The following is a 25,406-nucleotide window of genomic DNA, read 5'->3' as shown; positions in this document are numbered from 1 at the left end:
GGAGGAAAGTAGCCTCGAACTGAGCGTGCGAGCGCCGTTCTTCCTTTCTGGTATGCGCGGCGGCGGGGGTACCGAGGCATGTACCAAGGCATGGTACGCAGAATACATATTGTGTGGTCTGCGATCGTAGCGGCCACTACAGCTTGAAAATCTTTTTTTTTGAGTCGGGAATTTTAAAAGGCAAAAAAAAAAAGAAACGATCGCGGAAACCCCATAATGTCGATTTGTGCCACTGACACTGCGACCCACCTGTCAAATCTCAGTTGCACAGTGGTTTGAGGTGATTGGTTTCAGTTTTCTTATTTCAGTGTGAAAGCGTATGGGCAGCGGTTTATAGAAAGTCCAACAACGCGAAATGATCTCAAGCCGTAGACTTCGCGCGCTGCGCACTTTTGGACTTCTGAGGATGCAACGGTAGGAACTGATTTATTCTGAAAGAGCTGATTATGGTCTCTCCTGATGCGTACGAGCTCCAGCCGTTAAAAATGTTCCAAACAAACTTTGTTCTGGTGATCCGTGAGCGGTCAGCTAAAAGCCCACACAACTACACATTTTTGAGCACTACAGCTCGCGTTTAGAACGACAATTAGCGGGTAACGAGAAAAGCTGTCTCATGTGACTCTAGCTATGACGTCCGGCCTTTAGATTTAGCAGAACTGCGCACATCGCAACCCAGCTGTGAGTGCGTTTCACAGCGTCCCACACGGCTTCGCCTGTCAGATTCGTTCTGACAAAGAAGGATACTGCCGGCACGCTGGTGTCATTTCGCTTCGCGGAGCGGATGGACAGACGAGGATACTCTGGAAATCCGACGTCCGTATAACGCAAAGGTAAATAGAATTTCAAAATGTATTTATTTCGACATTTGCTGCTCTCTTTGTCCTGAGTCACCGGAGCAGTAAAACATGCATAGCGTGGCGCTGGGCGCTTAAGTAGATAAAATTAAATCTACAAATCTTTAGATGCCATAGCATGGCGCTGTGAGGGAAGCCGCAGCGAAGAAATCCAGATTGACTTCGGCTACCCGTGCTGTATCTATAAAGTGCATCCATATCTCAGCACTCCACAGCTTCCACAATTTACCTACATCTATATGCATACTGCATGCATTCGAAGTATAAAAACTGCTCAACAGGAGCAGCTGAACGGCAAAGTGATCCAACCATCGGGACAGCTGATCGGTCGTCACCGTGGCAAGAGTCCGGTGACTTTGACGGCATTCGTGGCAAGTGCTACGCTCTCGAACCGTTATTCGTAGATATAATAGGTGCGCACTTTCGGTCAGAAATTTGCAGAATAACGACAGACGCGCAGTGCCAAACAGGACAGCACGAAGCTTCTGTTTTAGTCACAGGGCTCCTCTGTGATATTCGGGAGGAAGACTGTTGGCCAACAGACAAGTCTGCAAGGAGACGAATCATGACAGGCAATAATAAAGGAAAAGGGCGCTAGACTGTTATGAAACGCTTACTTGAGAAATGTCCTACGCACCAGCTGGAAGTAGCCCTTGTGAAGATGCACCGTCTTCCATAATTTATTTATTTATGTATAAGATACTGCAGGCCCAAAATGGCCCGAGCAGGAATCGGATACCCACAACAGACTAACTCCTTGGCGATGTTGGAGGGATGCAGGCAAATGATGGCAGGTCAGCGCTTTTATAGGCATTGTAGATAAACGCGTGAAAACTCTGACACCGTGCTCCTATATGTAGTTGCCGCGGTGTCTATTGCGCCACAAGTAATGTGTCTTCATGTATGCGCTTTCGAGAAGTGGGTAGCTAGGAACTTTAAGTGCCACCCCATGGTGTATAGAGGACTGTGTTTATTTGTTTCAATAGTTGTGGTGTTCGCAAACAACTCCGTTCCCTGGAACCAGCGGTGCAGCACTGACTAACCGCAATGCTAGATGACGTCTCACTCGTGCATACTCGAACCCCTTGCTACATGACTAAGGCACTCGAAGGGTAAATAGCTTCGTAGTTAGAATTCAGCGGGAACAGACAAGAACGTCCTTGTCTGTTCACCCTGAATTCTTACTGGGAAGCTACTCCACATCACCAAGTTGAGCATTTCCTTTGCGGTGGAAATACGTGGATAATACCTGCTTAGCATAGTTACAAAGATCTCCATGAACAAGCCCACGCGTTGATGGGCCTAACTTAAAAAGTCCGGAATTTGTGCAGTCACCAATGGCAGGGAAACAGGCCGCCTCAGAGCTGCTCAAGAGCTGCAGTTCGTCTCCGATAGATGTCGCCACAAGTTGTAGGTGGCGCCTCTGTCTTTTACGTCGTGAAAAGTGACTGCACGAGATTGATTTGTTTGCAGTCGTTGCTGTCGCATCGCGCGCACACTGGCCGCAAGGATAGCCACATTTGATTACTTTACATCACGTTGCCTTTCGTACTCCACGGCCACAGGCATGCTCCAGCCCTTTTTTTGTAGCGGGAAAACATGTTTACTGATCGACGCGCTACGTTGGCATGTGCTGGAACTGACATGAAATAGAACACTCTGCGCTGTCAGAAAGAAGTGGACGCCAGGTGCGGCCTACATTAAAAACAGCGCATAGCAGCGTGTTGCTCGCAGGTAGAGGCACAAACACCTTGCATTTCCTATTGCACCCCGGGAGGCAAGGACTCCTTAGACAATGAACACGCGTTTGCTCCCATTCACCACTGGAGCTGTTGATCCTTTGCAGTTTTCCTTAATAATTCGTCGAAATGGTACAGGGCAGTCGTGGGGCGAAAGATCTCAAATCTCTTTTTTAATTCGATCAACTGACACCAAAAGTAACAGGGAAACGTAAGGAGAGGTCGTAGCAGTGGGCTCTGCATACAATTAAAAGACCATTTTTTTAATAGGGCATATCACTGAAATTGTAACATTGACAGGTTTATCAAAGTTTTGTGGAACTTATTCTGGCGAAAAGACGCCTGACGACGGTTCTTTATTTCCTGTTCGGTTGCTGCTTCGGCAGCCTTCAGAGTAAGTGCTACTTACTCAATGCGGTGTCCCAGCTGCATTACCGCTCTGCTTTTGAGCATCAGACCGTGGGTTCGATATCCGGCCGCTGTGACCGGATTCGAATGAAAGCCCAAGAAAACGTTCTTGCTTGGAGATTTAGGTGTACGTAAAAAATACAAAATGGTGAAAATTAAACAGAATTAACTTGCAGCTTGCCTCATACAGTTTCTCGGCTCTGTCAAGCAAAAATTCATTAACAATTATTAAGATTAAATAAAGCGATTTTGAAAAAGTACAAAAAAAACCTGCTTCCACCAGCCGCTTTGTGTGATCGATGCATGGACACAACTTTCTTTTTTTTTTTGAGAACGAAGGTCAGTGGAAGATTGCGCACATGTGTACAAAAAGAAAAGTAAGAAAAATTTAACGCATTCGAGGCATATGATTGGCAGCTCTTTCGTAGTTCATCAAGTGTTCCGATTGTGCTCGTGCTGTTGCCAACCTACGAGGAATTAACACTGCATCATCTTAAGCAGGCTAATTTATCGTAATAACTGTACAATTAAAGAATTACCTAAAACATAGTTACGTCAAGGAGCGGTAAGCGATGCACTGCGTAGAAGTCTGGAACAATTGCAGGTTATGAGCACAGTTATCGAGCAGCCAAAAAAAAAAAAACGAAATGATTTACATGGCGATCATGTTTTCTCAGATTAAGGAGTATACAAAATCACCATAAGCGACAACAAGCAAATATTTATTTAAACTCACTAAGGCTTTTTTTTATTTCAGAATTCCATTGTGACTATTGTAGGCGTCGTGCTGAGTGCGGCTGATCCCAACGTCGTGGCTCTACTTGAGCTCAGAGACAAGGTTAACTTTACACACTGCTCAGACACATTGTTCTGTAACACACAGACTAGTCAGAAGCGATGTCAGACGGTAATAAATCCCTTGGTATTTTCTGACTTATGTATTTATGGGAGGTGGCAACCCGGGGTTTTAAGAGGCGGCGTTAGCATGCAGCTGTGGCAGCAAAATGGGTTGTTGGAAGCCAAATTCGCTTATTGGCCAGAGGTGACGTCACCAGACCGAAGCACTCTAATTGTGCGAAAGAAAGGAACGTCAGCAGATCAGAAATGACGTCATTTCTTGTAAAGGCATCCACAGGTACTAATGCTATGGCGCTGCCAGTACATAATGGAATTCGGTGATCCTGTGACTTTTCTTAAAGGCGCAACGCGAACCAACTGAAGTTTGCTAATATCGCCTGAGAACAGAATTTGAATGAGAGGAAGGCTACTTCCGCAGAAAACGAAGCGTTCGAAAGTCAGAATGGCTCAGAAAATCAAATACAAGTGTCGCCGCCGCAGGCCGTTGTCGTAAGCAAACTATTTCTTTCGCAGATCTCTGAGGCTTAACCAGACCGCCTCATTCACTTCTGGAGCGATCAGGGAGTCTAATTCGATCAACGTCATATCAATAACAAAATTTTGAATAGTGTGCGGGTAAAAATTCTAATTTCAGTAACCCAATTTATCGGTAATAAATGCGTCTTGTCTTGCTGGCCAATTGTCAATAGGGTCACCAAGAACTAAACAACCGAATGTTAGAAAGAACTAATTGGATGTTAAACCTTCATAAACCATAAACCGCCCATTTCGGCGTGCATCATGTAGGCCACGGTGTTACTTTCGCAGGTGGAAACCTATCATTATTTTCTCATTTTCTTTCTGATGTATAAATAGTCTGAATTGTGTGCCCAAGTTTAGTTCGATTTTGGGCTTCGCGCGGAAAGCTGCTCTGATGGCTCAGAGGAGCCCGATTTCTATAATTGTGCTTTCATAAGAATGTGTATGAGATATGATTGTTACTTTTAGTAGTAGTAATAATGGTAGTAGTAGTAGTAGTAGTAGTATTAGTAGTAGTAGTAGTACTAGTACTACTAGTAGTATTAGTAGCAGTAGTAGTAGTAGTATTAGTAGTAATAGTAGTAGTAGTAGTAGCTGTAGTATTAGTAGTAGTAGTAGTAGTAGTAGTAGTAGTAGTAGTAGTAGTAGTAGTAGTAGTAGTAGTAATAGTAGTTGCGTACACAACTGCTCTGGAATAAGGGTTGGATTTCAAGACCTTCACTGCACTACAAGCATTACTGCCCTTAGTTTGCTTATCGTTCAGTAACGGATGCACACATGCCAATTAAATATAGCTGTAAAGAGAAGGACGATAATAGCAATGTACGGAACGCACCAGCGGATGCTGTTTCCGAAGCTGGGTTAGGATTTCACCTGCACATGCCATAGGAAACATACAGGAAGCGCTGACATACAAATGCTTTCTGCATGTGAATTTTTCGTGGTAGTTCTACCCACACTGTTCAGGCTGACAGTGCTCCGGTGAACAACCTCTGCCTCCCAACATCATGGCTGCTCTTGTGGCCTTGTTCTCGGCGACTCCTGCGCTAAGCAGCTTCGGATCGCAAGGAGGCACGACAGCACCTCAGGTAAGCAGATGGCTCTGCCTGTGAGGGACCCCTAAACGAGCAAAAACCCGCGTGCGCTCGCCGACGCACGTTACTTGAGAATGCTAGTTCCTCAGTTGATAACTTGGCAGTAGTATACTCTTGGCTCGTACCGCCACCGCTCGCCTCACTGCGTACCGCCACCGCTCGCCTCATCATTGCATCACTGCTGGAAATTTTCACATCCCACGCAGCACTCTCGCACGCAAAACGAATTTATTCTTCTTTTTTCACTCCCGCCTTTATCTCTTCCCTTACGGCGCGGTTCGGGTGTACACCGAGATATGTGCGACAGTTAGTGCGTCATTTCCTTTCCTCAAAAAAAAAAAATACAATTTTTTAGCAATCTTCTCAGAATCTGGCATTAGCTTGCGTCAGTAAGAAGCGCGGTTAGACTTGCGCAAGCCGCAAAATAGCATCTAGCTTTAGCTTGCGTCGGAAAGAAGCGCGGTTAGACTTGCGCAAGCCGCAAAATAGCATCTAGCTTTAGCTTGCGTCAGAAACAAGCGCGGTTAGACTTGCGCAAGCCGCAAAATAGCATCTAGCTTTAGCTTGCGTCAGAAAGAAGCGCGGTTAGACTTGCGCAAGCCGTAAAATAGCATCTAGCTTTAGCTTGCGTCAGAAAGAAGCGCGGTTAGACTTGCGCAAGCCGCAAAATAGCATCTAGCTTTAGCTTGCGTCAGAAAGAAGCGCGGTTAGACTTACGCAAGCCGCAAAATAGCATCTAGCTTTAGCTTGCGTCAGAAAGAAGCGCGGTTAGACTTGCGCAAGCCGCAAAATAAGCTTGCGTCGGAAAGAAGCGCGGTTAGACTTGCGCAAGCCGCAAAATAGCATCTAGCTTTAGCTTGCGTCAGAAAGAAGCGCTAGAGTTAGACTTGCGCAAGCCGCAAAATAGTAGCTAGGAGTGGAGAGGCATCCGCTGTGTCGCTAGAGGAAAGCCCAACGTATTTCTTAGTACTGTTTGCCGACTGTCCTGTACCGCTGTCACACGGGAACTTTCCAGCCTGATGGAGTCGATTATGGTTCAACGTAACGCGTAGGTTCGGCGATGCTACACGGCAGCTTTCAATTTGAGGGAGATAGTTAGAATTCAGAACGCATGTGTGACAGCAGTGGAGGGTTAGCTTGCGAGGGATCGAACGAAGAAATATGGGATCTTTACTACTTCAAGAAAATGCTGCTCGTTTACTGACACTCAAATGAAATGCACACTTACTGCCTAGGTGGACGGCCTTGGTCCTCGTAGTAAACCTTGGGTTGGAATGAATGCGTGCGCGTTGGGTGGATACATCACGTGGCGTGGGGCGAAACGCAGCTGTACAAGATGATAGTATCAGGCACATGACTAGTGATGTAAGACTGTCGATAGCTGAGTCACTGTTGAACTATCTATAGCAAAAAAATATCTGTAGTACTATAGATAGCATGACAGCCCGCAATGTACCGCCCGTAATCACTGCGGCATAAACTTGACGACGTTTACAAGCCGGTGGCAGGAACAATGACAGCACTCTCCGTTCGACCGTCACCGAGCGCTGCAGACGTACCCCGCGTAGTATCACTAAATAAATCAATCTGAGTACCACAAAGGTACTAGTTGTACAGCCTTTGTCAAAAGTTTAGAGCCCAGGGGGTCTGCTTCTGGGCCACATTGCTTTGCTCGTAATGCGTCCTCAGCGTCCCGAATCTCCTGAAGGTAAGAAGTTTTTTGGTCCTGCTCCCTCCGATGCGTAGGACTTCCACTGGTGCTACGGGAGCGCCCCAATAGTGCTTAGAAGCAAACCCCCTGGGCTCTAAACTTTTGACAAAGGCTGTAGTGTCAGCCTTTGCGACCGGCGCCGTCCATGTCTTCCAAGCTACCGCAGACGCACCGTTGGGTGCGCCTGCTTCTGAGCCGAAGTCGTGTTGAAATAATTCTTCAGCGGTAATCTTTGCCGACTTTTTCTGCTCTTGGGAGTTTAGCTGCTGCTTACTAAACAGTAGAAGCTGTAGGTTATGCGAGATAAGCTTGTACGGAACGTTCGGCGTCAAGACGCAGACTATGCAGATCACGCCAACCCAGTGATTGCCAACACTGCAGAACCCGTAAGCGGAGCATTGGTAACATGATTTTCACTTTTCTACCTTACATTTTAACCTAAGTTACAGGTTTTAGGGCGTTGCGCCCCTCCTAGATTCCAGAAATGCCGCACCTGGATGCCACGTTCCGGATGCCACGTCGAGTAATTTTCTCGTTTGGCGCGGCTTGCGGCGAGCTGTTGTGTATTATTTCTACCCGGGCTATGTAGGGAAAAAAATAGCGCTGGAAAAATTTTGGTGTTGACGTTGCTTATTATGCGATTAGTATCATACACGTCATACAGCAGTGGCGCGGGAGGGGCTCTTTTTGCGTCGAATTACACTGATATGACATCATGCTGACTTGATAAGCCGTCCCGAAGTCGCCGTCCATGAGCCTGGTTTCTCCTCTAACCCCAACGGGCAGTTTTGTTAGAGCTCGTGGCAAAAGGCTTTCTTTGGTTTTTTGAGGCTCACAGATAGCTTTTCCGCTATCTTTTTGTTTCTGTCGTGTGCAGTGACATCCGCCACACATCTCATAAAGAAATAACCGCAGGTCGTCTGTACTCCGGAACGCGGACAGCTGTTGGCTGCCTTCCGTTCTGTACATTTGTTACATGAATTCATACCGTTACTTCTGCGATTAGGCTTCCTGAAGGGCCCACGAGCTGAGTTGCAGACGCGAAAATGCTCCTGATAGTAAATGTTCGGGAAGTATCGATATTAATACTAACCATAGTACTTCTTTGCTTACTAAAGAAACTAATATACAGTCGTCACGCGTCCACAGTGACACACGCCCAATGCGCACTTCACGTCGCCTACATAATAATCTTAGCTTCCAACATCTATTCGGCCGAACACTCGCGTTTAATTCTTCTGCTTTGCCACGTGCTATGAAGTGTTGGAATGGCCTTCCAGATTGCATTGCTACCATACTTGGCCCATTAATGTTCAAAAACGAATTGACCACCTTCATGCATCCATGATATTGTACATAAATTGTGTTCGTATGTGTTGTCAAATCCATGCAGTGCCGCTATTTGTTTGCTGTTTCTGCCTCTGTGTCAATATATTACGGTTTTCTTCAAGTACGGTGTAATAATTGTTTGCAGTCATATGTATTTAAAATTGTTTAATTTTGTCCTTTCCACTATGTACCATCTTTTGTCTGCTAAATATTGTAACCCCTCCCCTCACACAATGTTCCAAATGTGGAACCTGTGAGGTATTTGTATAAATAAATAGTCCAGTTATCGATAGCTTTGCATTCCCACGAGCCATGACATTATAGGCACAATGAGGGACCAGGGGCACCTCGATAGCGGTATATCACAACAGTAACAAAAAAGCTACCTCATTCCGCCATCATGGGCTACACCTTAGCGAAAAGAAACAGCATAGGGCGCGCTAATGTTTACTAGAAAACATGCTCTGATGCATTTCCACCGTCTTAAAGGCCACTGTATTGAAGCATGTCGCTACAGAAAGTAAAGGAAGACAGCAATAACGTGCTACGAGGCATCTTGTAGATATTCTCAGGGGCATTTTGCCGGAATTCACCGGAAAGAAAAAACTATAATCCGTACAGCCGACGTGGCCTGAGATTAGGTCCTGCGAATAGGACCAAGAGTCCGATATATATCAGAGAATAAACACAAGCGAATGGCATGTATATAGCCAGGTAAGGTATGCGACGCGTGAAACAAATTATCAGTTTTGTATTAACGCGGTAGGGTAAAAGGCCCCGTGGTCCAGCAAGTCCTGGCTCAGCGTTGTGAGCGAAACATCACGAACGTGGCTCTGGCCGGTGGTACACAGAGAGCAACTTAGGATGCAGGTGGACCACCTTGGTGACGTGACCTTACTACGTCATCACAACCTGCCCACCGGATAGTGATCATACTACGCACCGTGGCAGTTAAATTAATGAGTGGTCGCTCGGAAAGAGCAACCTGGGCCGCACAAGACCCACCACTGGGAGCACCTGCCATCGTAGGGCAATGACGCATCGCTTAACCGCCGCACCACAGCGCCGGGAGGGGTATGAGGACTTTCATTAATCTACGAATGTAAAGTAGAGAATGACCTACTGCATATATGGGAATTGGCCCATTACGCTATCGCGTCTTATCCATAAGGCGGAGCTCCATTGTGTTCCCTCCAATTTTTTTTAGATCAATGAACGGGGCAGTGCTCTAAGAGAACCACTTTGTTTGTTTGTTTGTTTGTTTGTTTGTTTGTTTGTTTGTTTGTTTATGGGGTTTAACGTCCCAAAGCGACTAAGGCTATGAGAGACGCCGTAGTGGAGGGCTTCGGAAATTTCTGAATAACCACTGAGCCACCGCGGCGGCCAGAACCACTTTCCGTCGGCGCGGAAGTGGAATAAGAGAACTAGATTAGTCCATTGTCCACACGCCGTGGTGGCTCAGTGGTTACGGCGCTCGGCTGCTGACCCGAAGGACGCGGGTTCGATCCCGGCCGCGGCGGCTGAATTTCGATGAAGGCGAAGTTCTAGAGGCCCGGGTGCTGTGCGATGTCAGTGCACGTTAAAGAACCCCAGGTGGTCGAAATTTCCGGAGCCCTTCACTACGGCGTCTCTCAGCCTGAGTTGCTTCGGGACGTTAAACCCCAATAAACCAAACGAAACCAAAGTCCATTGTCCTACCCCTTGTAATTACACTGACGGTGACCAGGGGCAACATGGTCATTGTTCAAGCTCTATGAATGCCGCACAGTCATCTATGCACTGGTGTAGGCCAGAGGTGAGAGGTCACAGTCCTGCCATGAAGTTTGTTCTGCTGACAATGGCTGCGACGAACGCTACTCTCCCTTTCCGTACTGCAGCGATGCAGTACGACGAACTAGTCATCAAATGTACCGGTGTAGGAAAATGATGTCGCTTCCATTCGGGTTCGAACGAAACAGCTTCCTATGTTTATGGCTTTACGCTCACGTTCACGTTTTTTTTTTTTGCGCGTTTTTTGGCCATGCATTAAAAACAAAGAGAACATAGCGCCAGTCACAGCGATTACATCGATCAGAGAGTGAACGCAGCTGATACCCTGGAAACAGTTTCCACAGGAAAAGACTTCCGATACGTCACAGGACAGGATCCGCTGTTTTCCGAAGCGCGGCAGATGTTCAACGCCGGACATGATATTCCCGGTGACAGTGACTCTTGAAACGAGCGGTAAAGGATAGACGACGTGTAGTGCCTACAGTGCAAAGGCAGAGCAAATTACTTCGGCGCAGGTAAGAAAATTCTTCGTGTTTAAAATACTGGTTAGTTTAGTGTAAAAATGTTTGTCACGCACGGATTTTTTGTTGTCACACGATAGATGTTACTTGGTTACTTGGAGATGGGCGACAAGGTCCTACAACTTCAGTTTAAAAAATAATTGTACCGCTGGAACGCTGGGCTTCTCACGAAGGATTTTTCCTCTGGGACCAAATATTGTATTTACTGGAGCAGGGACTGCATTTAGAGGCAGGTGTTTGCATGTGTAGGGAATGCCAGTTGGCAAATGTAAAATGTTCGCAAAACCCTTGACGTTCACTTAAGCATATGCCATGCTATGTTATTTAAACTAGCCGTTTATTTTTCTCTCCCCTCAAAAAATTTTGTTACATACGCCCAATATTGCTATGGTCATAAAGTGCAGACTTTGGCTTTAAAACAGGCTAATTTGTGAAAGCTTAAGCTGTCAGAGCAGAGCTCGGCACAGCTTGGGAGCACTGTGACGCCAAAAAGTAGAGCTGATACCAGCGTCGATAATGTGGCTCTTGAGAGAGAAATCGGCGATTGGGAATTAAGAATGCATTGTTAATACCTTTTACTGCACAAATCCGTGATGCTAATCTTGTGATCGCTATCACAGCTTTTATAATTTCGAGCTTTAGCGCGTCAGGATATCCGCTACCCTCGAACGTGGAGAGAGAGGAAACGAGACGATAGACGAACAAATGCAAAGAAAAAAGAAAAAAAAAGGAACGAACAAAGTGATGAGCCATGCACACTGCACTCATTCTCCTTTGTAGTTTCATGCCCTAGCTCACCGCATGGTTCCGCCGCTTCCGCTTGCAACGCTTTGCAGTCTTGAAAGTAGGACATGTTGCGCAGTGCACTCTGGCAGCCTATTTCTGCCTTATCGCATCCCGAAACGAACACTTGCGTGTCTGTTCGCGTTTAAGTGAGCGCGCAAGTAGTCAAGCGTGTGTCGAAAGCGGAGCAGCTACGGCCGCTGCATTTCTCCCCACTCACAGTTCCGACGACAAAGTGTTGCTTACGCAGATGGCGGATGTACTTCGACCGGCCGAGATCGCCTCCTTCCTCCTGAAATGCTCCCCTCTCATCATCCTGGTGCTGTTCTCCGGCCCCGAGACGGCGCTCAACAACTTCCAGGTCATCTCCAGGGGACCCTACTGGACGCTGCTTAACGTCGCCCAGATGGTGAGCCCATTTATGGATGGATACGCAGCGCTTGATAGAGCTTCCCATGTTATCTACTTTGTAAATCGCGCAGAAATTATTTCCTATACCTTGTGCTTGGCGCATGATGGCCTTAGTTGCCTATGTGCCATTAAACCGAACACAACACAACACAGCACAACACATTATCTACTTTAGAGATGATATGGTAGGCTCTATCAACCACTTTGGGCCGCTTCGGTGGCTGGGTGGTTATGACGCTCGGCTGTTAACCTGAAAAACGCGTGTTCGATCCCGGCCGCGGCGGTCGAATTTCAATGGTGACGAAATTCTAGAGGCCCGTGTACTGTGCGATGTCAGTGCACGTTAAAGAACCCCAGGTGGCCGAAATTTCCGGAGCCCTTCAATGCGGTGTACCTCGTAGCCTGAGTCGCTCTGGGACGTTAAACCCCCCATAAATTCATAAATCTCAAATATTATGTACTTTTTATAGGCCCTTAACCCCCTGCACTTCTGCTTTACAGCTTATTTTTTTCGATTTCCATTTTTTTCAGAACACGTAGTGAAGCACTTGTCTGTTGTCTTCACTGCATTTCTTTGTCTTTTGCGCGCTTTACATCAAAGCTTAACAACCTCGAACATTTCGTTGTTACTGCAGTGGAAGTAACTGGGCTGTTGATGATAATGGTTCGTCAACTTAAGCTTTTGCTTAATTGGAGACAATAGGGACGAGGTAACTAATCCGAATCCCTTGCCTGAACTCGGAGGAATGGCAATCAATACATATTTCTGGCGTTTTGCAGGATTATCAAACCTAGTTTCTTTTTAGAAGCAGCATATGAAATTTTATCCCGAAAGTAAAGCGTTACACCGTGACAGTGTACTGCTTACAGAGCGTAAAGCTGTTGAAAATATTTTACCATATCTTGGACAGATAGAAACAAGAATGTTGGTGAATAAGATCAGGGATTGTGAATATAAAAACAGAATATGTGACATTATTTTTTCTCGAAACGAAATGTTCTGAAGAGAAAATGTGTTCTTGTTTCTGGAATTATCTGTTGGACATTGACGTCAAGTTAAGCAATATTAACCGTGCTATAAAGTGAATCATTCTGCATGGTGTGTGACCAATATTGGTTCACGAGCGTAAAAGTTTCGGTTTCGTTATTTATTAGCATTGGCTTCGCCGATTAATGCACATTCATTAATAAACGTGTTCATTCCTCCCAAGGGCACCGAATATTTCATTTATTTTTTAGCCTTGCACTGGCAATTGCGCATCAAACATGTAGACTGCCTCGATACTGAGACGAAGTTAGAGTTCGGCTACTACAATCTTGTGTTAGCCCCGGAAGTTTATTTAAGTATTTGAGATTTATTTACATATCCTCAATGCCGAATGGTGTTGCAGATAGGAGTGGGTCGCGTCAAAATACACAAAAAGCAGCAAAAACTGAAAGAAGAACTATAAATAGGGCCTTCCACCAGAATCTTAGTCACTGTCGTGCGAAGCTTAAGTGAGCAGAAGGAAACGCGTAAAAGATATCATGCAGTTTCAAAATCCACCAGCGAATAATACGCAGTAAGGCGCGATTTCGTAAATATATTACAAGAGAAACTAACAACTGTGAGGCTAACAAATCCTAACAGGGTGAAAACAAAGAACACCGGCCAGCTGCAAGTACAAAACGTAGGGTCAAAGACTGTTTACTAAAATAGAGTAGTCAGGGCTGTGCGGAAAGTGACGTCACTCTTGATTTCAGCAATGGCAGGAGAAAGGGGCTCCCAACTGGCAGATGTGCCGGGTATAAAAGACTCATGGAAACATATAGTGCGATATGACGGAATTTCTACATTGTGGCCGTCTTATTTATTATGAAATCAGCATGCGGTTTCCTGTTCATGTTAGTGAATACGTGAACACCCAAATATTTATAAGTAGATGAAGGCTCAAGAGGAGTCTTGTTAGTGTAGTAGTAGCAGTAGTAGTAGTAGTAGTAGAGGTAGTGGTAGTGGTAGTGGTAGTGGCAGTGGTAGTGGTGGTAGTGGTAGTGGTAGTGGTAGGAGGAGGAGGAGGTAGAAGATGAAACGCGGGGAGGTTAACCGAAGAATAATCGGTTTACTACCCTACACTGGGGGAAAGAGATGAAGGGGCATAAACGTAAGGGAAAAGAGGGAGAGGTAAGAAAAAGTAGAAGGCAAAAAGGCTTCGGCAAAGTCACAACCTGTTTTGCAGGCCCGACACTCTTATCCCTTTGAGGGTCGAATTATTTTGCAGAAAACTTTCCCAGGTGGTCAAATTACTTTATTGCGGATCTTGAATCTACAAAATGTATATAATCGAGAATAAATAGTAAAAAAAAAATTAGGAACAGTACTTTGGTGACAGCATCACTCACAACTGGAAAATGTTCAATAGAATAGAATAGCAACGGTGATAAGCAAGCTAAGAGCAGCGCCAATAAAGATAGAAATCAACTTTCGTCGCCTCTGCAAAACAGTGCCCAAAAAGAGAAAGCACGTTTCGCGCGACTCCGTTGCGATCCCGCGGCGGAATCAAAACCGCGTAGGCGCGTTGCCACAGAGGGCGAGAATACCTCGCGAGCAACGGTGATAAGCAAGCTAAGAGCAGCGCCAATAAAGATAGAAATCAACTTCGGCAGCCCCTGCAAGATTGATTGTAAAACATTTTATTCGCCGGGAAGAGCTTGGCAAGAGGTCGCGTTAAGTGGTCGAGAGTACATAGCCCTCGACGACTTTGTCAGCCCACTCCACCGCCAAAACTTGCGTTCTGGGGTCAGAGCTAGCCAGCACGGTCTCCCACCGCTCGAGAGAAGGAGCTGTAACTAGATCACCCGGAGGTGGCTCTATTTTGCAGTCCCACAGGATGTGATCGTAGGTAGCACGTTGGCCACAGTGTTTGCAGTTTGGGTTGTAAAGATCTGGATAAATGCGCGCGAGGAGTGATGGGGTGCGTATCGATCTCGTCTGTAGACGACGCCACGTAACCTCTTGTTCTTTAGTTAGGCTTTTGTCCGCAGGGGAGAAAATTCTCCTCTCTTGTTTAAAGTGATTGGTGAGATCATGATATGTGATCATGGAGTCCTTCGTGAAACTCAGGGAGCCAGACTCATCCACTGCCCGGTCGACGAAACCTCGGGCTTTATTGTGGGCTGCCTCGTTCCCCGGATTCCCCGAATGGGCTGGGACCCATATCAATTCGGAATAATTTGGTGAGAATTTGGTTGCGTTAAGGATTCTAAGGGAGGTGTTTGTAATTCGCCCTTAAGCGAAATTATTGATACCCATTTTGGAATCGCTGAAGATGATGCTTCCTTGGGTATGCGCTAGGGCGAGGGCTATAGCCGCCTCTTCTGCCGTTTCAGAGGATTTCGTTTTGATTGTCGCCGAGACGATGTGGTCACCATTCTCGTTCACAACCACAATTGCAAAGGCATTGGTATTTTTGTATTCTGCTGCATCTACATAAAGTGTTCCAGCGCACTGTCTGTATTTGTTATGTAAGGCTTTGGCTCTTGCTTGTCTTCTACCCTCATGGTGTAAGGGGTGCATGTTTTTGGGGAGTGGTTTGATTAGTAGGGCCGTCCTATAGTCGCGGGGTAAGTCCACTTTAGCGTCGTTATTCGTAGGTTGAAAGTTAATTCCGAGCCTGGTAAGAATACTCCTGCCAGTTCTGGAATTGGCTAATCGCGCTGTTTGAGCCATGAAATGGGCTTCTTTCAGTTCATTGTAGGTGTTATGTATTCCTAACCTCATAAGCCTTTCAGTTGAGGCATTTAGTGGGAGTCCTAACGCAGCCTTATAGGCCTGCCGTATCATACTATCCAATTTGTCCTTTTCTGCTTTCGAAAATTTGAGATAAGGGGTGGCATAGAGTATCCTGCTTAGCGCAAAGGCCTGCACTAGTCGGCATAAATCTCTTTCCCTCACCCCTTGTCTGCGGTTAGCTATGCGGCGGATTAATCGCGCCGTCGCTTCTACCGTGTGTTTTAGCTTAGTGAGTGTGTCAGTATTATTTCCATTTGTTTGTAAATACAACCCCAGTATTCTCATGGTCTGTACCTCTTTGACAGATCGTCCATTAACATAGACGTTTATTTGCGGGGGCGTTGTCGTGGTACGCCTACCTCTTTGTTTACGACGGATCACGAAAAGTTCAGATTTTTGCTCAGAACAAGTGAGGCCGGATTCCCATGCGCATGCCTCAATGATGTCCACTGCTGCTTGGAGTGTGTCTTCTATGTAGCCTTCGCATCCTTTGGTTACCCAAAGTGTGATGTCATCTGCATAGAACGTGTGATGTAGGTCTGGTATTTGTGCCAGTTTGGGGGGAATTTTGATGAGGGAGAGGTTAAAAAGGAAAGGGGACAGGACGGAGCCCTGTGGCGTTCCTTTACTTCCTAGTGTGATTGGGGCAGACTCTATTGTTCCGACCGTTATCACTGCTGTTCTGTTAGTGAGGAAGGATCGGATGTAGTTGTACGTCCTTTCTCCGGGGTTGATTTCTGACAAGTTTGTCAAAATGGCTTTGTGGGTGACGTTGTCGAAAGCTTTAACAAGGTCTAAACCCAATATTGCTTTCGTTCCTGTTCCCTCGTCAGCTTCAATTATGTCCTTGTTAAGCTGCAAGAGTATGTCCTGGGTAGATAGTTGGGCCCTGAATCCTAACATTGTTTCAGGTAGGAGGTTCATGTCCTCCGCATAGTTTTGGAGCCTATTGAGGATGACATGTTCCACGAGTTTGCCTAGGCATGATGTTAATGAAATTGGGCGTAGATTCTCAGTGCTGAGTTTCTTACCCGCTTTAGGAATAAAAGTGATTTTCGCGTGTTTCCACTCTGGTGGTATGTTGCCTGCATGCCAGTATTTGTTCATAAGGTCTGTAACCGCCGCGATCGACGTTGCGTCTAAGTTCCTGAGAGTCTTATTTGTTACTTTGTCTGGTCCTGCCGCAGATGTTGTCCGCAGTTTTCCAATTGCGTACCAGACCTCTGCGTCTGTGATGTCTGCGTCTAAATTTGGATTAGGAGTCCCCCGGTAGTCTGGTTGTGTGGTACCATCATCCGTGTTTAGATAACGTTCTGCTAGCTCTTTGATTAGGTCTTCAGTTGTACCCTCATATTTATGTATGAGTCTGTACAGTTGACTTTGTTGCACGGGACGTGTTTGTTCTGGGTCGAGCAGGTGTCTTAGAAGATGCCATGCCTTCTTATTTCCGAGCTGTCCATTGACGCTTTCACATATTTGGTTCCATTGTTGTGTTTGGAGAGTAAGTGTATGTTCCTCGATTCGCCTCTCGATTTCAGCGATCTTTTTGCGTAGTCGCTTGTTGTGTTTTTGCTTCTTCCAACGTGTTTGGAGGCCTTTTTGTGCCTGCCACAGGTGTAACAGTTTTGAGTCTGCAATCTGCTCCTCCTTCTCAACTGGCACCACAACGCTAGTGGAGCTGACATCCTCATTCAGGGAGATAACCCAGTCGCTAAGGTTAGAGATCTCCTTTGGAGCTGTTTTGTCGCGAAGTTGCCTGAACTTGTCCCAATCCGTGGTTCGTATTTCTTTTGCTTTGTTTTTAAGTTTTGTCGTGGGGAAGGCGGAAGATCGAAACCGTACCCGTACGGCAAAGACCTTGCGGGACAGAAAACCGCCGCCGTACATATACGGCAAAAACCTTCAAAGGGTTAAGAACCGCTCGAGGGCCTGGCAGGGTCTCATCGGCGATGATCGCCGCGGCCAGTGTCTAAGAATCTTGGACTCCGTTATCGGGCGTCAATCGACGTGTTCCAGCGCACGGCGTAGAGAATTAGGGTAGCAAGTAGGAACTGTTGTAATCACACGGGTCACACGCATATGGTAGCACATATCGATGTACTGCGCAATTCACACCTTTTTAGCAATACTTAAGGTTAACATCACTGTGCAAGACAGAGGCGTCAAAGTCGTTGACAATTTCATGATAGACAAAACAATTATCCGTAAAGCGTTCAATTGAGGAACTAGGGTCTGTTGGTAATTCATTTCTTTGGGACGTTAAACCCCATAAACCAAACCAAACAAACCCTTGGTTCGAAATTAAAAATGTGCAGAGGAACGTTACCCGCTGGAGTAGATGTAACTTAACTATCGATCACAGCTTTCACTTGCTTTGTGCATTAGTTGATTCTTTAGATAAAAATGTATTAGCTAATTAGCATCGATTGTCAGATACCTTCAGTTACTTATAGGTAAGAACAATATGTAGCAATTTAATTTTGCCTCTGTGCTGAACTTGCTAAAGGAATTAAAGGGCATGTGAGTGTAAGAAAACTACCCAGAAAGACAATCAAACAAAGAGTAACTTTCTTGATGAATTCAGACTAATCGTTTAATGCATTTCATAAACTGTTGCCTTTGCTGTGCTCCAGTTTATAAGTAACTCAGTACACCTATTCCTAAGTGTTGCTTTATTGATTTCAGTGCTAACTTATCCTGGCTTAATATGTGCAGGTGCTGCTGATTGGCTCCACTGTACTGGCCTTCGCCAGAGGCTATTGGGAGCTGGCGAACGTCGAGCTGCCGGACTATGTGGAGATTTCAGCGCTTCGAGATGCGGCTTCAGATTTTGCCATGGCCATTTCTCTCGTAAGCTGTTCCTCCAGAGAAATACTTTGCCGCAAGAGAGAATATGTTTGTTTCGCACAAAGTTCTAAGTAGCAACTTACATTATTTCTTGTTTTGGTCCAAGATGTTGGCTTGAAAATACCGGCTTAGAGGTTGTGTTGGTTAGCTGAGAGCAGTTTAAAGTTTATGTAATTGTTGATGCTCTGACAATTCTTGGTTACAGAAAGATATAAAGTTTTTATTTTTATTTCTAAAAAGTCAGAGAAGAGTTTTCATTGTCAGTAATCCTGCCAACCTGCCTTCCTCCAAACAAGCTTCCACGTTTCGTACAACATGGAGAGCATCATGGTTCTTGCTTTATACCGTGCTTAGGCAGTTTGGTTTTTAGATAATGTCACTGGCAAAAGTACAGCACAATACCCACTGCAGTCTGTAGAGGTGTATGTTATTTTCGCCTCTTAAGGAGGGTATCGTTACGGGATTCTTCCACCGCGTGTTTAGCGATCCAGGGGGTTTGACGGCTAATGCATCTTTGTTGAGGAATTGCAAATAAAGAAGGGCTAGAGCATTTTTTTCGTAAATTTTAAGTCTATCACTGCGATCCGATTTTATGATTTGCTTGTGTGCGAGGGGTGATGCTAAGCATGCTGCTATCCTATGCAGCTATGAAGTATGCCGCATTTTCTCCAAGAATTAATTTTAGGTCATCGCTGAATAATTTAGCTGAGCTTCGTGTAAAGTAGAAGAGTACCCTGCAGAGACTTCATTTAAACTCCACATTTAGGAACTGCAGTCCGTTTATTAGAGGACAAGCCGTACTGTGACAACTTTAGCTCAGTGGATGCAGTGGAGCGTGCGTTATTGGAATTACGGACACTTACGGACAATTTACGGACACGACAACCTTTTAACAGCTAGAAAACAGAAGTTCAACTCAATTGCCACAGACACAGCAAAAGTATTGGGCCATTTGATTAGCCCTTTCTCAGTCGCACAAAGCATACGACTTTTTGTTCTCCTTTCTTCGAGACACTGACCTCCTTGAAAAACTGCAGCTCCTATGTCAGAACGCGTATATTTCCATCCGTGAAGAAATTTGATTGAATTGGCATACGTTTATCATTCACAACAGCTCAGCAGACACGGACAGAAGGGAGACTTAGCTAGGACAGGCGCTGTTGTGAATCATGAATGTATACTTCCACATTTTATGATCGCCAGGCGTTTTAGGCGTTTAGTTTTTCGGTTGCCTGATTTTAGCCTAGAGTATATTTCTTCCGCCCTTGCCGTCTTTCAGGAGATCATTGTTTATTGGTTTTAAACGTGACTAAAATTTCTGCTCTTCCACAAAGCTATCTTTCTCCGCTTCTGCAGCGTAACTACGAAAAATCTGAGTCTTTGAGGTCACCCATGGCAGTCTTCGTGACAGAATGTGAGGCTTGCCGAAATCTGTGTTATATGTCTCGCGACAAACATTTGTTTAAAGCTATATAAGGCGTAAGCTTTGTGCACCTCGCACTTTCACAGAAATGGTAAAATCTAACTAAGAATGTCTACAGGAATTGGATGACACCACTTTCAAGCCGTTTAAAGCAGTGATATTGAAAAGAACAAAGGTGCACATAGTTGTACCAGAGACTTCATACGAAGAACTCAAATGTTCGTACACGCACTTTTGGACGCGACAACTTGCATTTGAATTGAAAGTTGCTTTAAGAAGTGTTATGAGGCAGTTGGCTGGTGGGAAAGGCTCAAAAGCTCAACGATTTTTCATTTTTTTTTGGTCCCCGCCAAGATGAGCTCAGTCGAACTGCGCACCAGCGCTTGTAAAAATACCCAGAGCACCAAGGAGGCCAAGTAGCGAAAGATAAAAACACTCTGAATGTTTTTTTTTGGTAGTTCGACAGTATTCAGCACGCAGAAATTTGGTAGGTAGATGCCACGTTTTCCGTTTGCCGACACTTGAAGCTAGTGGCACGCATGTATCCCGCTTCCGTGCAAATGGTTATGTATACATTTCCCATATTTACTGCACCACTTATTTCTGTTTCATAACTCAGGGATTCCTTACGCTGCTCGTGTGGCGGCGTTGGCGGCAATGTCTCCCACCGTCAGCCTTTGCAGCGGGTCTCCTGGGTGTGCTGTCCACGGCTTGTGTGTTGGACGTGTTCCGGCAGTTTACAGCAGCGCTCCGACTGCAGGTAAATGAACTGACTGCCATATGCTTGCAAGTGGTTAGGAGGCACGAAGCCTGCTTTTCGGTTTATTGTTTGACTACTGACCCAGTTTATTCGACCCTGAACATAAAAAGACATCCTTTATGAAATCCCTCTTTTTATCTGCTTTAATGAAAGGCGAGCTCAGAATTTCATTAAAATCAAATGAAGGTATAGTTGTTCCATAAATGAGACGGTAAAGTCAAGTTGTAAAGTTAAGACACCAAAAGAAAGCAGCATTGAACTAGAGTGAGTTAAGAATTTTCTAGCTTAGGTCAACAGTATAAACAGAGGACTTGGGCAGGGCATGTGATACGCACAATGCTGGTGGCCAAAGAGAACAACGGAGCGGATGCTAAAGAAAAATCACGGATGAAGTTACGAAAGATGTTGGTATAGGCATGAGCACAGCAAATACACAATAGGAAGAACAGGAAACACTTGTCCATGCCATAACTTTTTTTTTGTTCTCCGAGCAAAGCCTTTAACGTCCTTCCGAATCATAGCAAGAGAAACACTGTCTTCCACGCCAAATCTTTCTAGAAAAGTAACTTCCTTTGTTCTCAGCTTAGTGATGAGAGCATGACGAATATTTGATTAACTGATGAGAACTTTGGATAGTTTGCTTTAAACAAGGGGTATATAAAGTTAAATTTGCTTCCTTTTGCATATTTCTTTCTTTTGATAGACTACGCTTGGAACTGAAGCTAATAATGTAAGTAAACATATTATCCAGTTGAGCAGCTGGTGCAGAGAGAGAATCGTGAGAAAAGGGTATGACATAAGTTAACCAGTTGCACTGAGGTCAAACTGTGGCAAAGTCGGGCACCTCTCAGTGTCTTAGACGTTTCTACGATTTTAGGCGAACGTTTTCATGCAAGAGAAACTTACTGTAGTGCCGAACTAACAAACTGAAAACTTTTCTGTTAGGGAGCTAACTTAAAACGAAAACGAAAGGTCGTTGTTAATGACAGTAAAGAGTGTCTGCAAATAAAATGCACCCGTACGTTTTTCTTTCCTTTTTAAAATAATCACACCGTGAGCATTTTTTGGTTAGTTAATTTTTTTTCTGTCTCGAATGTGAAAGGCTACCGGACAGAAGGAAGACATTACTTCTATTGTTTTCAGGACATACGGCTCTCAGTGGCTGACCTCGAGGAAAAATCAGTCATTGTGAGTTTCATCGTGGCGGCTACCATGCTCGGGAACTTCCTCGCATCTGAGATACAAGATTTGGTCATCGAAAGACCGACTAGACCTGCCGTGAGTGTTTGCATACGCTTGATAGAAAAGGATAAACGCCAATTGCTTTTCTCAAGTCGTATGTTGACGTTAACTAAAGTCGTACGTTCAAACAGAGCTCGTTCCTTCCATATGCACTCTAGACGCTATTTATTGAAAGATAATTTAAGGTTAGTGGGAGGAATTGCGGGTGGATGTGGAAACAGGCAGCAGTAGAATAAAAGGCAGGCAAAAACTTACAGACTAATGTGCGGAGGTCAGGAATGAATGTTTGATACAAAACTATGTAGCCCATTCTGCTTACACGCAGTATGTTATTGTTATCTAAACTGTCATGTTTTTTTGTTTACTGACTACTGTCACCGAAGCGACTTCATCACTCTCTCTAGAAGCAGTAACAAGTCTTGGTTACCCCAAAAACGATCCATTAATTCAGCTTTCAAGCTGTTCAGGTCAAAGGCGAGAACTTGTAGAAACTAAAATGATTGCAGGCTAATCCGTGGGACCCCTGGATGTCCCTACTGCATGAAATGCAGTAAGACATTTTTCTATGCACTAGGTACCTTCTAGTTAAGCTTCAGTTGCCTAAGCCCCATAGAGGCCCATGTCTTCTTGGAAAATATCGATTAGGCTTTTGAAGACACGGGTGCACCTCTGTAGCCTTAACTTATGTTAGTGAAGTGGCCTCCCATTGAAACCATTTCAGTACAACGCTTGCCCATTAAGGACCATTGGCTCGTTTCCCCACAAACAGGTACACTGTCCGCAGGATGCAGACAAGTGCAAAGCAGGGTTACATCCTCCTTTGTACAGGTTTTAACCTGTGGGACGTATGGTCCATTTTCGAGCGGTCGCTAGAGACCGGACAGATGGAGACCAGACACATGAAAGTCAAAATGTAACTGTGTAATTGCTTTCATACATGATGTACAGCCATAGAGAGAAGTTCGCGGGATGCGGATCCGCAGGAAAATAAGTAATTCTTCGCAATCAGGGAAACTCGGTCAAGCAAAAATCATTGAAGCATGAGGGGACATACGAGTCTATTTGCACGAAGGAATGCCAGCTGACTGACCAGCAATGCAGTGCAGAAATATTTTTTTCTCTCGAAATCCGCACCTCGTAAAATGTTGTCCACATCTTTACACAAAGTCTTTTAACACTGGGAACAAAAAACAGCCTACACTTATAGTTGCGAGGTTATTTTAGAAACATTTCACTCTGTCCCTGAGCGTCCACACAGCGGCCGTGGCGTCAGCTCTACGCGTGTCATTCTTGTCTGTTGCGACTGAAATGAGCCACAACGAGATAGCACGGGCCTGGACTTGACATAGTGACACGTTCTGTCGGCTCGCTCCGGCGGCCTGGAGGGGTCGTACGCGAGCGGCCTTCACTGGCCGAACGAGAAGGAGCAAAACAAAAACAGCACGAAATCACTGCTGCCGCGTGACGCAACTAGCAGAGACAGCTGTGTTTTGCAAGGCCTCTCCGTCCTTGCAGAGTGAAAACTTTAAACGGCGCCGAGGTAACGAAGGACGGCACGTCCGACCATTTCAGCGCGGCTCCAGTCGGATGCACGTGGAGACTGGGCGAGAATTGCAGCTACACACTTGCTTGGGACGCATTCCGCAGATTTTTTTTTTTCCATGGATTTCTGACGAAAAGCGCTCTTTGCTTGTACAGCCATGACGCTCACTGTACTGCTGAGTGCACATGTGGCAAGTATAGGGGAACTGGTAGTGCCAGTGCTCTGTCCTTGAGAGCGTTTGCTCTTCTAAGTCGAATACAAATTGTACTCTTTAGCTCTATTCTTGGTGTCACGACGTCGTCATGAGTGTCTGCGCCCGCAGATCGCACTGCTACTATACAGCTTGGTAGAGAGTGACATGTAACTAGTGACTTCGTTTTTTTCAGGGATGGGTTTGCGGATGACAGACTCTGCTGCCCTCTGTAGGGAACACTGCTTCGCATCTGTGCGGGAGGGGGTGATGGTATGGGTAGCAAGTAGTGTGTTTTAGGAATGGGACGGTGAATGTGGAGGGTAAGCAGGTGTGACTAAGAGCGCCGAAGACAAGGATAATGGCGTAATAGAGACATTAGAGCGTAAGGACAAGCCCTGTCACGCAACTATGTCGCGGTGCACAGCGACAGCTCTAGTTTGTTGTCGCTACGCACAGAGTGCGCCACAAAGCCGTCCAGAGTCCAGCGGTTAGTCCGCGACGCATTGCACCGGCGCAAGTTTAGGCGGCTTTAGTTTAGGCAAGTTTAGGTTTAGCAGTGCCAGGAAACCGTGCCATGGTGCTCATCTCCGCTTCTCTTTCCTCGTAGGGATCGGGCCTCATGCGGCTCGTGTGTGAATTCAACATACCTTGAGAGATGAGTTTAAACCTGAAAAAAACCATAAAACATCTCTCTGAGAAAGTATTATTTGATATCACACCTAAGCTCACACTCGAACATTCTGGTTACAGTCTCAAAACAATCCTGTTAGTTTTTCACACCTATTTGCTAAGGGCATTTGGGATGAGGGATGAGAGGTAAGAAGCTATTATAGACGTTAACGAGGGCATCTGAACCACTACGCGCGCATAAGCATGAAATATTGAAATAAGGGGAGAGAAAGAACCATGGTAGTGGAGAGCTGCGGCTTAATTTCGAATTCCAGGAGTTCCTTATTCTGCCGTAGAGTCGCGAAGCGGTGCGGAGGCCGAAGCGCCAACCCTGAACCGAATCCTGGATCACGCGATATGGAAGCACACATGGACTTGCGTTACGAACTCCTACGTTTTGGCTGCCGCGGTGGCTCAGTGGTTATGGTGCTCGGCTGCTGACCCGAAAGACGCGGGCTCGATCCCTGCCGCGGTGGATGAATTTCTTTGGAGGAGAAATTCTAGAGGCACGTGTACTGTGCGATGTCAGTGCACGTTAAAGAACCCCAGGTGGTCGAAATTTCCGGAGCCCTCCACTACGGCGTCTCTCATAGTTTTATGGGCTTTGGGACGTTAAACCCCATAATCCATAAACCAACCAAGCTCTATCTTCCGTGAGGTGGCGCGCTCTCTTCTGTACTACTACGCGGAAACGTGTGTACTCCAAAATTAGTTTCCAGCGGAATTTTATGTGGGGTAAGTTCCGTTGTATATTGTACTTTAAAAAGCTGACTTCGCACGTTGACCAGTATTTTGCTCAGCTGTGTCTGAGGCACCAAAGACAATAAGCGGAAGGAAGCGGCCCTCCTTGTAAGACACCATCTGGTGAGATAACATGTAAGTGTGTGCTGTTCGACGAGGCGGGACTCGGGTGGAATGCAGCGATCACTGTGTCTTCTTCGCTTCAGGGGACGATGAAAGAGG

At 45.6% G+C, this 25,406-nt stretch overlaps 1 protein-coding gene across 4 annotated transcripts in view; it reads left to right on the top strand.

Moving 5' to 3' along the window:
• Positions 1-667: 667 nt before the first annotated feature.
• The window catches only part of LOC149335436 (multidrug resistance protein mrp-7-like), a 60,528-nt gene continuing 35,789 nt past the window's right edge, over positions 668-25,406 (top strand). The window contains exons 1-6 of one of the 4 annotated variants that reach the window (XM_089552125.1): positions 668-830; positions 5,326-5,466; positions 11,837-11,995; positions 18,482-18,616; positions 20,656-20,796; positions 21,940-22,074. In XM_089552125.1, coding sequence (XP_089408251.1) covers positions 5,386-5,466; positions 11,837-11,995; positions 18,482-18,616; positions 20,656-20,796; positions 21,940-22,074 — 651 coding nt within the window. In that variant the 5' untranslated portion in view covers positions 668-830; positions 5,326-5,385. The other 3 variants (XM_089552121.1, XM_089552122.1, XM_089552123.1) reach the window with 3 other exon arrangements.

The sequence above is a fragment of the Amblyomma mixtum genome, chromosome 7, assembly GCF_055824585.1.
Source record: "Amblyomma mixtum isolate Tamu chromosome 7, ASM5582458v1, whole genome shotgun sequence".
NCBI lineage: Eukaryota > Metazoa > Arthropoda > Arachnida > Ixodida > Ixodidae > Amblyomma > Amblyomma mixtum.
Note: the sequence above shows the minus strand (reverse complement) of the source record. Positions and strands in the feature narration are given on the sequence as shown.